We start from the raw sequence: 16,194 nt of genomic DNA, 5'->3' as shown, positions 1-16,194 counted from the left end.
GTCAGGACACAGGGGACTGGAGACGTGGTGCCTAGATCTCATGGCCACGTGAGCCCTGTGGGGGCTGAACTGGAGGAGGAGGACATTGAAGCACAAGCAATGTGTAGCGAAATGGTGGTTTTTCTACTCAGGTGACAGGAGAGGAGGACCAGGAGCAGCCAGAGGAGCTACAGGGTGATGAGGAAGATGAGGTAGAGGACCCAGACACACCATGGCAGTATGCAGTGGAAATGGAGGCAGGGAGTCCCTCCGAGTCACTTGCACAAATGGCCCGATGCATGCTCGCTTGCTTGCGTAGTGACAGCCGAATTGTCACCATTCGGCAGAGGGATGGCTTCTGGCTCTCCACCTTGTTGGACCCTCGCTACCGGTCAAAAATGGGGGCCTATTTTACACCCACAGACATCCTATGTAGTGTAGTCAGTTGGCCGCTGCCTATCTGCGCCATCGTCCATACTCACAGGTCTGACTGGGGGGCCCTCTGCGCTCACGTTCCTCTGCCATGGCTGCTGTGGCAGGGTGGGGGGGGGAGCAGTTCAATCTGCATCAGCAGAGTCACTGATGAGCATCTTTCTTCACCCGCATAGTGAAGAAACTATTCACCAGCAGCAGCAGCAGCTAGACCTGGAGCAGGACCTGAACCAGCAGGTGGTGGCATACTTGGACAGCACCCTGCCACCCCACATTGAGGATCCGCTGGACTACTGGGCAGCCAAACTGGATTTGTGTCCGTAACTGGCAGAGTTTGCGCTGGAAAAGCTGTTCAGAGCGGGTGTTTAGTGCTGCGGGGGCCATAGTTACAACAAAAAGAATTTGCCTGTCCATCCAAAATCTGGAGAGACTGATCTTTGTCAAAATGAATCGGGCGTGGATCAGCCAGGATTTCCACTCATCAATGCCTGATGCATCAGATGAGATCATCCATGCTGCCTCACCCAAACCTTGACAAAAGAGACCGGTTTCTTCTGGCTACCTGCCTCAGCTACTATTCTGACCCGCCTGATGCCACACATCTGATGCCAAGTGCTCATCTTTCACCCACCTTTGTCAGCGGATACTGGTAGTGCCACCCACCTCCCCACTCTGTCACTGGGTCACTCTGTGGTCTCCTGAGGCTGCTGCCATCTCCATACTATGTCACCTTGCCACTCTGTGGCCTCCTCATGCTGTCGCTACCTCCAGGTTCTGTCATTGTCCCACTGTGTGGCCTGCTCCTGATCCTGCTGCTACCACCACCATCTCCAGACTGTCATTGTGCCACTCTGTGTTCTCCTCATGCTTCCGCCACCTCCAGACTTTGTTATTGTGCCACTCTGTGGCCTCCTCCTGATGCTGCTGCTATGCCACCTCCACACTCTGTTATTGTGCCGCTCTGTGGTCTCCTCATGCTGTTACCACCTCCACACTCTGTAATTGTACTGATCTGTGTTCTCCTCATGCTTCCGCCACCTCCTCACTGTCGTACGCCCACTTTTTGGACTTCTAATGTTTTTCCTACCCTCCCCACTTCATGACTGGGCCACTATTTTGCCTTTGGTTCATTTATTTGACCTTTAATCTGATCTGTCAGAAGCAAGGAGAAATGAGACGCACAGCGGATCCTGTCTGTGTAGCAGCTGTAAGGCCTGTATGGCCCTTTTAGAATTGGCTTATGATTTGGTAGCCAAAAGCAGGAGTGGGTACAAAACACAGAAGACATGCAAATATTCCATTCACGTGTCATCTCTGTTTTAGATCCACTCCTGTTTTTTGGCATTAGCAATACTGATGGATTACTGACTAAATTCTGACCGAGTGAAGGCGGATGCTCCACAGACAGGATCAGTTTTTTGTGGGTTATTGTTCTGACGGATCAGAGGAAGGGCAAAATAATCAGTGAAGTCAACACAAGCTTACTGCTGACACCCTCTCCACTCTGTCGGGGGCTCTACTTGTATAAGCGTTTAATAGAACATGTTCTGTAGACATCTATGTGGAATCAGCTGATGATGGTGTAAAAGGAGTGCGCTTCTTGTTGGCGCTAATATCGACCTGTAAGGCTGAGCTCATACTTGAGTTATTTGGTCAGTTTTGGCCCCGTAACTGCCCAAATAAGAGAAGTGTGCAGTGATTCTAAGAGCGACGCCTGTCTTCTGCATGTCATACAGACTCACAGTATTATTTCACTACCACAGCAGACTCCCTATGTGTGTTACTGCAAGGCACAGTGTTCTACACAACTACAAATGCGCTCTGCAGCCATTAAATAGCCATTTTGTTTTAATTGATTCGCAGCAAATAAATTCGTATCGAAACGATTTAAAAAAAAAAAACTCACCGAACCAATTTTTTTAGAAATTTGCTCATCTCTAGTTACTATTTTTATTCAGCCACTAACTCCTTCTTACTGCTTGCATACGTACTGACAGGCGTATCATTCACATGAAGCAGTCTGATTATTGCCGGAGAGCCTTGATTTTAGACCCTTGCTATCAAAGCAAAATAGTGGAATGTTGCCCTCCCTCTGAAAAGGCCAAATGTATTACCAGGAAACACTGTGCATTACTATGTAATACACTATGTATTACCAGCATACAGTTTTTGGCAAGCAGAAGTCTGCCTCCAACATGTCTGAAAGGGAGGCCCCTCCACCCCATGTATAGTCACCCACCTCCCACCTTCTCCACTGCTACAAGCAGTAGAATCCGCAGCAGTCTCTTCAACATGATTCTCAGGGCAATTGAAGTGTTTCTTTCTGGAGAATTTTGTAACAGGAGCACAGCAGTCTGCTTCCTCTCCCTTTTCTGTGTTACCAGGAACACCCCATCTTGGCAGGAAGGAGGACTAGCCCACTGTAACCAAGTGGGTGGAACAGGGTGGTTAACTCTGTTCCTGCCAACCTTTGCCATTCTTTCCTTGCTGGAAACAACTATTACAAGCAAACAATAAAATACTTTACATAACAATATACAATTTCAGAATCCTTGGAATCCACCGAGGGGTAAAATACATGGGTCTGAGTCCCAGAAACACCGATCCCAAACACAACTCTTAGTCGGGTGCACTTGAGTCCTGAATGGGGGGTAAGGTCTTTAAAACATTGTGGGAAACAGAATCCCTCACATCTGGCTCTTTAGCAAAGAGTCCTGGAAGCACAGGTGAGGGGCACAAGAAGCTCAGGTACATGTGAGGCTCTTCCTGGGGCAAAATCCCATTGTGGAACATTGCAAACCTTCCTCTTGGCAAAATGGATTCTAAAAAACCCTAGAAAGGAAGCAGAAAGGGCATAACAAGTGCAACTTGGATAGAGAGAAGTCTCATATGGCCTAGAACACAGGAGGGGGGCAAAAATATAAGACCCAAAAACAGAGGTCGGTTCCATGTATCTCATCCTCCTGAAGCTTGGCAGGGAACCTCAGATCCTTCTCTTCTCCTGAGTTATGGAATAGAAGACCGGCACTTCACAAGTAGAATCTTCAGATTTTGTCGCTTCTGCGCTATTTCCTCCTATGCTGAAATAAAAATCTGAAGATTCTACTTGTGAAGTGCCGGTCTTCTATTCCATATTGTAAGTGGGCTTTTCATACCCTGGACGCGAGCACCACGACTCTGAACAGAGGAGTGCCGACTGTTTTTCCTTTTTGGTATCTTCTCCTGAGTTGATGAAAAGAACCTGAAACGAATCCAATCTTAAAAGTTTTGCTCATCTCTAATGAGGGGGCCTTCCAAGAAAAAGGGATTGTCCAAAGATAACGAGCTTCTAACTGCTCTGACTTTACTACATATTACTGAATTCCCTGCCAAATGTGACATCCAGTCCTCTCCTCCCTCCCAGCCTCGCTGCTCTCGCAATCCCAGGCTGTTTCTGAGGATTCACTGTCAGTGTGGATTCTCAGGATGGAGAAGGGTCGTCTCCCCGGAATAATATGGGTTCTCTCTGTCCTAGTCACTCCCGGTAAGTCTTCTTCACATCCACTGGACCTCTGCATCTGTATATAATGTGCTGTATACCCTGCCAGCAGCTCTATTGTAGGTGTACTGTTCCTTTAAGACAATCTGTAGTGTCTTGTGCATAGGATTACTGTCATGTACCCTACTGCCCCGTAGGACACCACCGGACAACCGCATCCACTGTTTTTAGATCATGCAGCTTCTTAGATACTGTATGTGACCCTTTAAGGGAGAACTCCTACAAGTGGGGCCCCTTTAAGAGACACCTTTCTGCGCAGCGCGTTCTCCTGTGGAGGACACAACCCAGCGATGGCAGGACTTGTGGTGGCAGTGACTATGTGGACATTGATGTGGGTGGTTGGGGGTCCCATGACAGGAAGTTTTCTATAGGGACACCAGAGGTGATGGGGGAGCAGGTTTCTGTCCTACAACACAAAGAAATGTAGCAGAAGTGACTTTGTACAATGTGGTAATGTATACATTACCTGCAGTCCTATGCAAAACCATTGTAATAACATCAGCTGCACTACTACATCTTTTGAAGAAATCTCACATGTTTACAAGGAGATGTAGCAGAGCTGAACTGCTTTTTTTTTTTTTTTTGTTCATTGTAATTCCTTATAAAGACAATCTATGGTAGTTACTGGCAGTCCTATGTAAAACAAGTGACAAATGTTATGTGGTTCATGCCGAATAACAAACTCAGCTCTTCTTCTTTAAAAAGATAAGTATTTCATATGCAGATGTAGCAGTGTTCATTGAGCTGGCTCTCGTGCAGCGGGCATGTAGTGTGTGTACCTGCAGTCCTATGGAAAACCACCCCCATGATGATGTGATGTGGGCAAAGTCTGCTACATTGTTAATAAAAGACGTCACATTTCGAGCTTCTGATGTAGCAGAACCGATGTCATGCTTTCCTTTCACACCTGATGAGTGCAGATCAGGACGTTAACGTGCAGTCCCATGCAATGCACACTGGACCAGCGCCATCTTATGAGAGACCCAGCTCTGCTAGATCTGTGTACCATAGGGGCTCCCCTTCCCTTACTGTCAGAGTTCCTCTTTAATGGAAATATACATTAAAACAAGGTATTCAAATCGACAAATCATATTCAAAATCCACGGTAACATGATGGGTGAGGTAGTACGGCAATCTACAAAGATTACAATGCTGGAAGTAATAGTCCTGCTGGGATAGAACATTCCTCATGACCTCGCCCGCGGAGGACCCTCCCGCCCCACAGTGTCCTGGAGACCAAAACAAATCCAATGAGGAGAGATGTTTGTAACAGATGTTTCCATGTGACGCGGTGGGGCTGGAGGCAGCGCACATGACATACACAGTGCTGTACACTCACTGTATGATGAGGGGACACGTGACCCGAGGAGGAGCGCACAGGGCGAAGGCTTAGAACATTGTAACTTCAGGGACTTCACAGCTGGTCACTGACCGCCACCTGCTGGCAGAATGCTGTACTGCAGGATACAATGTATGACTATTCCGCAGGGATTTCTATTTCCTCTTTATGGTTTTCATCAATCGCCATCATTTTTTTAATTTATGTTTTATGGTTGAAGGTTTGCACGCTGCCATTTTGGTGGAATTGTTGCGTTTATTATTATTTTTTTCCTTTTACAGTTTTTTTTTCTTCCTACAATTAGTGTTCTTTACATGTACAATTTCAGTTTCTTTACATGTCCATATGCGGAACCGTTCATTTTAATGGGTCTGCAAAAAAACTGAAATGACTCCGTGTGCATTCCGTTTCTGAATGTCCGCTACGCAAAAGAATAGAACATGTCCTATTATTGTCTTCATTACGGACATGGATAGGACTGTTCTGTTAGGGGCACATTGCCGGTATCTGTGTTATGCGGATCTGCAATTTGTGGACCTCAAAGCAGCTGACCGTCGTGTACATGAGCCCTTAGGCTGGGTTTACATCACCATTTCATTTTCTGTTCTTCTAAGCCAGGCAGCATCCTCAAACTGCGGCCCTCCAGCTATTGTAAAACTACAACTCCCACAATGCCCTGCTGTAGACTGATACCTGTAGGCTGTCCGGGCATGCTGGGAGTTGTAGTTTTGCAACAGCTGCAGGGCCGCAGTTTGGGGATGCCTGTTCTAAGCCATTAGAAGAACAGAAAAAATAGAGGCTTGTTCTGATTGTGTTATCTGTACTGTTTGTGCTTCCTTTGCTGCTTTTGCTGTTTGTGTTGCCTTTGCTGTTTGTGTTGCCTTTGCTGTTTGTGTTGCCTTTGCTGTTTGTGTTGCCTATGCTGTTTGTGCTTCCTTTGCTGCTTCTGCTGTCTATGCTGTTTGTGCTTCCTTTGCTGCTTATGCTATCTGTGTTGCTTGTGATGTGTGTTGCTTTTGCAGGCTTTGCTGTTTGTGCTTCCTTTGCTGCTTATGCTGTCTGTGTTGCTTGTGCTGTGTGTGTGTTGCCCTTGCCACCTATGCTGTTTATGTTGAATGTGCTGTTTGTGCTTCCTTTGCTGCTAAAGGCTGTTTGTGTTGTCTGTGGTGTATGTGCTTCCTTTGCTGTTTGTGTTGCCTCTGTTACCTGTGCTGTTTTTGCTTTCTTTGCTGCTTTTGTACATTTAGTTACCACAAAAAAATAGTGCAGACAAAGCTACTTTTTTGAGAAATGTTTTTTAAACCCGTTAACCCCTTTAAAGGGATTGTCTGAGATTTCAATATTGATGACCTTTATTCTGGACAAGCCGCCTATATCTGATCAATGGAGGTCTGACAACCCAGACACCTGACAATCATCTGTTCTGCAGGGGACAGAGCTGGTAAATGCAGTGATGCTCCCACTAAGGCGAATGCCGCAGTTACCAACTCTGTCCACTACAGAATCAAAGGCGCTGTGGAGTTCTGTCCCGACTTCCAGCACTGAAACTACTGCAGAAGAGTTGATTGCTGGATGCAGGATGTTGGACTTCTGCAGATCAGATAGGGATGGCCTGTCCTGGGGATAGGCCATCAACAGTAAAATCCTGGGCAACCCCTTTGAGGCCATATCTTTTTAAAAAAATTATTTACCATAGCTGTAAGAGGTCATTTTTTCCAAGACGAGCTGTAGCACCATTTTGGGATACATCTAATGTATTGTATAACTTGTTGTGGGGGAACGGGGTGGAAAAAGTGCTCGGCTTTTACAGCATTCACCACGCGGTATAAGTGTCACACTAACCTTACTCTGCATTCTGTTACGATTATGAAAGGAACGGCCTTGTATAGTCTCTTTAATATGTTTCTATTTTTGCACTTTCTTTTTCAGTGTCCATCACATTCAAGTTGCTGTAAGATTTTTACGTTTCTTATGTTTTTTGTGCAAAATGAGTTGTGGTTCCCATTGCTGCCATTTTGCTGTACAGCTTTTTGAGCACTATTTATTGCATTTATGACGGAATGCAGAAAAAAACTGCAAACTCAGGGTACTTTCACACCAGCGTTAAAGTTTTCCGGTATTGAGTTCCATCATAGGGGCTCAATACCGGAAAAAAAAACTGATCAGTTTGGTCCTAATGCATTCTGAAAGGAAAGCAATCCGTTCAGTATGCATCAGGATATCTTCCGTTCCGTCCCTTTTACGGTATTTGGCTGGAGAAAATACTGCAGCATGCTGCGGTATTTTCTCCGGCTAAAATTCCGGAACACTTGCATTCATTTCCATTGAAATGTATTAAAATTGCTGCATTGACGGATTCGGTCTTCCAGTCTGCGCATGCGCAGACCTTTCAAAATGTGAAAAAATAAATACCGGATCCGTTTTTCTGGATGACACCGGAGAGACGGATCCGGTATTTCAATGCATTTGTCAGCAACGGAACTGCCTGCCGGAATCCAACAACGCTAGTGTGAAAGGGGCCTTAGCATTGTTTTCTTTCTTTATTTTTACAATGTTCGCAATGTGGTGTAAATATTGTGAAAACTTTCTCTGTCACTGCAGACTTGACAAAACAATTTATGAATTTTTTTTTTGGTTTCTTTTTTCCAAAAAATGATTTTTTTTATTTATTATTCTTCACGCTTTTTAATTATTTTTTTTTACCATCTAAACAGGGAACCTGAACATGAGATCTGAGATATCACTGATATGATACACTGCAATGCTACTGTTACAATCCAAGATGTCTGTCATTGTAAAACCGTATCCGGCAGCCCTGGAGGGGATTGTTGGGTCCCTGGCCGCCATAATGACTCATCAGAACCCAGCAATCATGTCTCGGGGGAGATAGTGGTGAAGGGTGGGAGGTGGGAGCCTCACACTAACTAGCTGATTGCCATAAGGTACTTTTATGGTTCAGGGGTTAAACTGTATTATTCGAGAGGGAGGGGTTCACAATGATGGAAATACATAGGGGGAAACTCATTATTCCCCATACGCCTCTTTTTGGTGTGGAAAAGTTGAAAATCCACCAGGTTTGCAACTTTTTAATGTATTTTGCAAGTCTATAAAAAGCGGTACGATGAGGGCATCGCAAGTGTGGGGCGACCACCACCGGCTAATTCATCATTAATTACACCAGAAAGTGGCATAAATAACTACTGAAATCTTAGGAAGCTACTAGCTGTCATAGATCTCATTACGGCGCACGGACTGCCGGAGGAGGCAGGTCATTTATGCTCGTCATAAATGACATGCCTCCTCCGGCAACGCAAATCCTATCAAGACCAGGATAGCACACCCCAGCCTGGATAAAGCCTCATTCACACTGTGACAAATACTACGCCTCGCGCCCGCTTGATGTCACCTACGTCAAGCTCATGAGACGCAGTATGGTCACTTGTTACCAAAGCGTGACATTACGCCCTCCAGAGAAGCAGGTAAGGTCAGCTTGGTACAGTTTACACAGATACTTCCTGTCCACGCGGGCACAGAGAGGCAACAAGCTGAGAGAGCCTTTTCACTGCCTCAGCCCGGGTATCTGCCACCAGCTTCTCGTTTGATATAAGCCGGTCCACTAACGGGATTACATAGGATGAGAAACCAACCCGTGGTAGCTTATAACTAGGCCACAACGCGGACGTGGGGATTCGTGATCTAGATACAAGGACAGCATAAGATTAAATTATATATTTAATCGCCTTAAGGGCACACAAAATATAACACTATACACATAGAGAATATATACAGTGGTCTAAGGTTACAGATACAGGTGATATAGGTACAACAGGGTTAAGCAGAGCAGAAGTCAGTTACCGGGTAGTCGAAAGGTCTATGATGGTGGAATAGTCCTTGGCTGCAGTCACGTGGGGGCGGTGATGTCAGTTTCCAGGTCTCTCCAAACACATTTGCATGATGTGACCCCCTTCAGAAAAGACGCCGCTCCCCTCCCTGATTATGGGTAGGGTCCACCTCTCCTACTCTGGTGCTGGCAGCAAATGACCCATAAAACCCCTTAGGGCTCATAGCCCCAGACCAGAATGTCGCAGGAATATGGCTCTGGGCCCAATTGATCCGCCTGGGTTCCAGCTACAACTAGAGTCCAAACATGCTACCGTTATTTGGTTTCTGTGGCATCCTAGCCTCAAGCCAGTAGAACATGGATGCTTGGCTTTGCCCCAGGGTCGCAAAAAGATAACCGAATTATGCCTGGCATGGACGGACGATTCATAATTCCTTATGAAATGTAGGTGCCAACATGTCTGGGAGGTATCATTGATCCTGGGCAAGAGCTGAGACCTCCTGCTGGGGGTTTTCATGCAGGATCAGCTTGCCTCCAAACTGGCTGGTTGAGGTGTGATTTTATCCACCTGGGGCCTCCTTGAAGCCTGGACCCCTGGAGCTTCCTTTCTTGCTTGCTGACCGTAGATGGCCGGGGGTACGAACATATTTTTCATGTACACTGACTGTGTACATGCCAAAAGGTGAATCAAATGACAATCAGGGCTGCCAATAAATGATAATCCATATTCCTCACACACACGTTCTTGTCCGTGCTCAAATCCATGAAAAGGTGGTCAGTGATGCCTCCGTGAAGATGCCTGTGAAGGATCCATGTGTCCATTTTATGCTGTCCATGTGTTATCTGTGTTTCATGGACACGATGCAGCTAAAAAAGAATTTTCAAAGCATCACTTCCCAATGATCCGTGAATAGGTTTAAATGGGACTATAATGGGCGTGATGGATCTGTGAACACGGACGAAATAGAGCATGCTTCCATGCTAAAACCACAGACTGTGCTAAAACCACGGACGTGTGAATACACAAATTAAAATGAATGGATACGTGTGCTGTCAGTGGAGAACATGTACAGCACATGGGGAGCACTGAGGTGTGAATGAGGCTTAAAGAGGTATTCCCATCTAAAGACAATGGGGGGATATCGCTAGGAGTCCTTCAGCCACCACTTTGGCTTGCTCCATTCTCGATATAGGTGCAGGTCCCAGGGGTAGGACCCGCACCTATCAGACAATGGGTCTATGTCCTAGCGATATGCCCCCGTTGTCTCAGATGAGACAACTACTTTAAGTCAGGGCCATAGTGTTCTAAAATTGTGTGAAGCTGTAAGATGCTCATTAAGTCGCTCTCTCTGTCTCCACAGGTGGCGCTCTGACTTGCAAAGTGTGTACGACTGCCAATGCTAAATTCTGCAATGCCTCCAGCGTGGTCTGTCCTGAGGATCATGTCTGCGCCTCCTCCTACACCCTGACGAATACACGTGCGATACTTTATTATACTTTTTATGCGGCAGATATTTATCACATCCCCTATACTGTGTGGTTGACAACCACCTATGGCATCTGTAATACCCCAGAGTGGTATTACCATTTCTGCACTCCGCTACTGTCTCTAATGGTCTAACATAAATGTCATCTTTGTATTTATTTCCAGGACCTTCACATTGTGTATTCATAATCTTGCTATGTTACTGTTATGTTCATGTACTGTGCCTGGTTCCCCAGCAGGAGGCAGCAGCTATATCGCAGAGAGATATTTAGATAGAATAGAACTTACCATTCCATTCTCTACCCTTTGGGCAGAAGTGGGCCAGTCCTGTCCTAACATTATATTCAATAACCTTTCTATACTGTTTTGTCATGTAAACTCATTTGCATAAACTTGGGCATATGGGAAATACATGCAAATAGTGTTTCAGCTGAAAAACAAGGCAGATTCAGCTAATTTGCATGTCTTTTCCATATGCCCAAGTTTATGCAAATGAGTTTACATGACAAAACAGTATGGAAAGGTTATTGAATATAATGTTAGGGCAATTAGAAAACTGAAAATTGTTATGCAGCCCTCCTAAGCAGTGAGAGAAGAGTTAGCTGGCATCCCAAAAAAAATTAACAATTTTTGTCACCCTAATGATAATGATCTAGGTGCTCAGGTCCCCCAAAAAAGGGGTGGTTAGGGTCAGCACATCCCAATGCGTAGGTGCATGTTGCTGTGGCTGCAAATATATATATGAAAAACACATAGTGCAACACCACTCTACAAACCAACTAAAGTACAAAGGTATATTATATTGCAAATGCTATGCTAATAACTTAGAGATGCTTAGCAAATACATTTTGTACAAAATCATTTGAGCCCGTCTGCCGCACGCCAAGGCGATCTCTATAAGACGGGTCCTAACACTAAAACTCACCTGTTATGTGCTATGACAGCGATCATGAAATTCAGGAAGTGCACGTCCCACATGCATGCTGGGCCCCTTTTGGTTTATATCTGTGTGGTGCCAAAATGGTCTTATAGAGATCGCCTTGGCGTGCGGCAGACGGGCTCAAATGAATTTGTACTTTATTTGGTTTGTAGAGTGCTGTTGCACTATAAATAATAAGAAGGTATGACTGATAGTATAATGAGGACTAATAGAAGTTATTTATAATAAGTGAGAAAAGAATAATCTAGAATATTTGCTATTACGAAGATATAGCATTATATTCTAGATCTTTGCGAATTCTAGAAGTGCCGATATTCGCGATAAAAATTTGCGATTAGAATATTCGCTCTCAACACTACTCATAAAACACCCTGACTCCTTGCAGATTTACAATGTGTCCGGAGGGGGTCAACATGCAAAGGCACCCCACTCCACAGATAGAAAACAGACCGAAAGTCCAGCTACCAGACTAAAGCAGAGTTTAGGACAGCAGAGAGAGAAAGCAGAGTTATCAACTTTGCCTGTCAGTTTATGCCAAAGCCTGCTGGAACCAAGAGAAAGCCTGACTATTTTCTGGATGCAAGTAAAGCTGTTGAACCTTATAAGAGTCTGGACTCCATATTTAGTCTTGACCTCCACCATTACTCATCCCCTTTATTGCTTCGGAGCTAACCCTGGGGATCGGCTGTATCCAGGTAGGACCACCGTAACACATACAGAGACAGAGACAATTAGGGCTGCACCACAACACTTGGTATTCCTATAGACCTGGGACACAATCGGTCCTGGGGGGCGGCACGTTGCACTTCCTGTACACTGCTCGCAGGGGTTGCCATCATGCTGGGACCTTAAATAATACATAATTCTGCAATATTATGATGAATTACTTTCTCCTCTTCTACTTCTTTGTCTTTTTGCCAGTCTTCACTGTAGTTCTGGAATTCTGATCATGAAACTGCTAGATCTGTATGAACTCCTTATTTTTAGAGGAGCACTGCAGGGCACGGATTATTGTCATTTAGTAGTTCTGTATGAAGAAGAATAGCCAGAAGCAAAGTCAGAAGTAATATAGAATACCTTATATTGTCTGTTATTATAGATGGGGCGATATTCTCCATGTTGTGTGCTCCCAGACATCAGTGTGATGCCCCCGGCAGTATCAGTGCATCCAGCGGTCGACTCCAGAGAAGCACAACCTGCTGTGACACAGATAACTGTACTCCACCGCCCCCCACATGTAAGTATCACCGACCACCATGAATCATCGCTACAGCCCCTGACCTTTAACTATATACAAAGCAAACACATTGCAAAATCCCATGTGCCCAAGCTGGAGGCCCCAATGGCCCCTTCAGTGCCCTCTGCATTACTAAGGGGAGGGTCCTAGTCCACTATAGTGGGTACATTATTTATGTTGAAAGTTGGCATATGCAGTTCTATTCTACAGTATGTATATTATAACAGATGTTCAAATAGAAAATATGTGGCATATTATCTGAATTTCTGGACCAGAGTATTCTAATACACAGTACAGACCAAAAGTTTGGACACACCTTCTTATTCAAAGAGTTTTCTTTATTTCCATGACTATGAAAATTGTAGATTCACACTGAAGGCATCAAAACTATGAATTAACACATGTGGAATTATATACATAACAAAAAAGTGTGAAACAACTGAAAATCTGTCATATTCTAGGTTCTTCAAAGTAGCCACCTTTTGCTTTGATTACTGCTTTGCACACTCTTGGCATTCTCTTGATGAGCTTCAAGAGGTAGTCACCTGAAATGGTTTTCACTTCACAGGTGTGCCCTGTCAGGTTTAATAAGTGGGATTTCTTGCCTTATAAATGGGGTTGGGACCATCAGTTGCGTTGTGGAGAAGTCAGGTGGATACACAGCTGATAGTCCTACTGAATAGACGGTTAGAATTTGTATTATGGCAAGAAAAAAGCAGCTAAGTAAAGAAAAATGAGTGGCCATCATTACTTTAAGAAATGAAGGTCAGTCAGTCCGAAAAATTGGGAAAACTTTGAAAGTGTCCCCAAGTGCAGTCACAAAAACCATCAAGCGCTACAAAGAAACTGGCTCACATGCGGACCGCCCCAGGAAAGGAAGACCAAGAGTCACTTCTGCTGCGGAGGATAAGTTCATCCAAGTCACCAGCCTCAGAAATCGCAGGTTAACAGCTGCTCAGATTAGAGACCAGGTCAATGCTACACAGAATTCTTGCAGCAGACACATCTCTAGAACAACTGTTAAGAGGAGACTGTGTGAATCAGGCCTTCATGGTAGAATATCTGCTAGGAAACCACTGCTAAGGACAGGCAACAAGCAGAAGAGACTTGTTTGGGCTAAAGAACACAAGAAATGGACATTAGACCAGTGGAAATCTGTGCTTTGGTCTGATGAGTCCAAATTTGAGATCTTTGGTTCCAACCACCGTGTCTTTGTGCGACGCAGAAAAGGTGAACGGATGGACTCTACATGCCTGGTTCCCACCGTGAAGCATGGAGGAGGAGGTGTGATGGTGTGGGGATGCTTTGCTGGTGACACTGTTGGGGATTTATTCAAAATTGAAGGCATACTGAACCAGCATGGCTACCACAGCATCTTGCAGCAGCATGCTATTCCACCCGGTTTGCGTTTAGTTGGACCATCATTTATTTTACAACAGGACAATGACCCCAAACACACCTCCAGGCTGTGTAAGGGCTATTTGACCATGAAGCAGAGTGATGGGGTGCTGCGCCAGATGACCTGGCCTCCACAGTCACCGGACCTGAACCCAATCGAGATGGTTTGGGGTGAGCTGGACCGCAGAGTGAAGGCAAAAGGGCCAACAAGTGCTAAGCATCTCTGGGAACTCCTTCAAGACTGTTGGAAGACCATTTCAGGTGACTACCTCTTGAAGCTCATCAAGAGAATGCCAAGAGTGTGCAAAGCAGTAATCAAAGCAAAAAGTGGCTACTTTGAAGAACCTAGAATATGACATATTTTCAGTTGTTTCACACTTTTTTGTTATGTATATAATTCCACATGTGTTAATTCATAGTTTTGATGCCTTCAGTGTAAATCTACAATTTTCATAGTCATGAAAATAAAGAAAACTCTTTGAATGAGAAGGTGTGTACAAACTTTTGGTCTGTACTGTATATTTTTGGGGATTTATAAATAATTGATGATTATATATCCTTTTTTTATTTATTTATTTTTTATTATTGTTGATTATTTATTTGACTTTTTAATTTTTTATGAATTTATTTTATGAACATATTTATTTAATTATTTATTATTTTACTCTTACTATTTGTTGATCACATCTTAATATTTGTTTTATATCTATTTGTTTATTTGCTTATTTTTTTTTATAAATAATTGCTGATTATCTTTTTTATTTCCTGTTATTTAGTATTTATTATTTGAGTATTTATTTATATTTTTAATTTCTTTTCTTTTATGGATTTATTTTTTCAGTTTAGCATTTATTATTTAGTGCTTTTTATTTATGTATTGATTATTTTTAATATGTATTCATCTGTACTTATTAATTATTTATTTGATATTTATAATTAATTGTTAATTATTTATAATTCTTATTTATTATTTATTGATGATTAATTTGCTATTTACAGTATAATTATTTGTGTATTTATCATTTCTATTTAGTATTGATGATTATTTGTCTTTTTAAATTTTATTTATGTATTTATTTGTATTTTTCTAGCTTATTTTTTTTTACTGCTCATTATTTATTTATTCAATTCTTATTTTTTTATTTTTTTTTATTTTAGTACCCGATTATAATTTTCAGCCAAATGGCTTAACCTGCCAAACCTGCTTATCTGTCTCCTCAAAGTGGTGTTCCTCTATGCATACCATAGACTGTACTGGAGAGGAAGATGCCTGCTTGCTCCAAACCAGCCAATACTATGGTAAATTAGATAAAATAGATAGATATAGTAAAATGAAACAAATATTCCCACCAAAAGTGGTCTACAGATAAAAGAGGATGGACATTCGCAAAACTAAAATGGTGCTCCATCTTTTGTGCTAATTCTTGCCATCTGGACCACCATTATTAGGCCCATTCACTCATAGCCCTCACAGCAACCATGCTGGCTATAACCTCTGTGCAGTTATCACAAGCCAACCCTTCGCCAAGTTTTTATCAGTAATCATATGGTCTACCTCCATGGTACATTTATCCTTGGTCAAGAGAGAACTTGACCTCAACTTGCCACTCTTCTAACTGCTCAGCTGTTGCAAAACTACAACTCCAAGCATATTGAGAGGCATAGTTTTGCAACAGCTCTAAGACTACAGGTTGGACATCACTGTTTTAGGTCTTTTCCATTGAGCCTAAATAAGAGGTGTCCAACACTGAAGAGCAGATTAGAAACCATAGTGTAGTTGAGGTAGACCAGTCCTTTTGAAGTCTTCATCTAAATTTGGGCTAAAGAAGTAACAAGCCCCAAAATCATAATTTGATTCTTCATCAGAAATAAGAAAGGTCATGGAGCCCCTAAACCTGGATAGGCTACAAGAGACCATGAAAAGGGCATGATGTGGCCTCTTAAAACAACTACCAGATCTCAAGAACCCCTGACAATCAGCTGTTATTTCTGGGGAGACCTGAC

General features: G+C 43.5%; 1 protein-coding gene across 2 annotated transcripts in view; it reads left to right on the top strand.

Moving 5' to 3' along the window:
* Positions 1-3,770: 3,770 nt before the first annotated feature.
* The window catches only part of LOC122928973 (phospholipase A2 inhibitor gamma subunit B-like), a 30,424-nt gene continuing 18,000 nt past the window's right edge, over positions 3,771-16,194 (top strand). The window contains exons 1-4 of one of the 2 annotated variants that reach the window (XM_044282336.1): positions 3,771-3,934; positions 10,491-10,607; positions 12,655-12,792; positions 15,349-15,489. In XM_044282336.1, coding sequence (XP_044138271.1) covers positions 3,877-3,934; positions 10,491-10,607; positions 12,655-12,792; positions 15,349-15,489 — 454 coding nt within the window. In that variant the 5' untranslated portion in view covers positions 3,771-3,876. The remainder of the gene's footprint in view (positions 3,935-10,490; positions 10,608-12,654; positions 12,793-15,348; positions 15,490-16,194) is intronic. The other variant, XM_044282337.1, reaches the window with a different exon arrangement.

Source organism: Bufo gargarizans, chromosome 2 (genome assembly GCF_014858855.1).
Source record: "Bufo gargarizans isolate SCDJY-AF-19 chromosome 2, ASM1485885v1, whole genome shotgun sequence".
In the NCBI taxonomy this organism is placed as follows: domain Eukaryota; kingdom Metazoa; phylum Chordata; class Amphibia; order Anura; family Bufonidae; genus Bufo; species Bufo gargarizans.
This window is presented reverse-complemented; position numbering and strand designations above follow the sequence as displayed.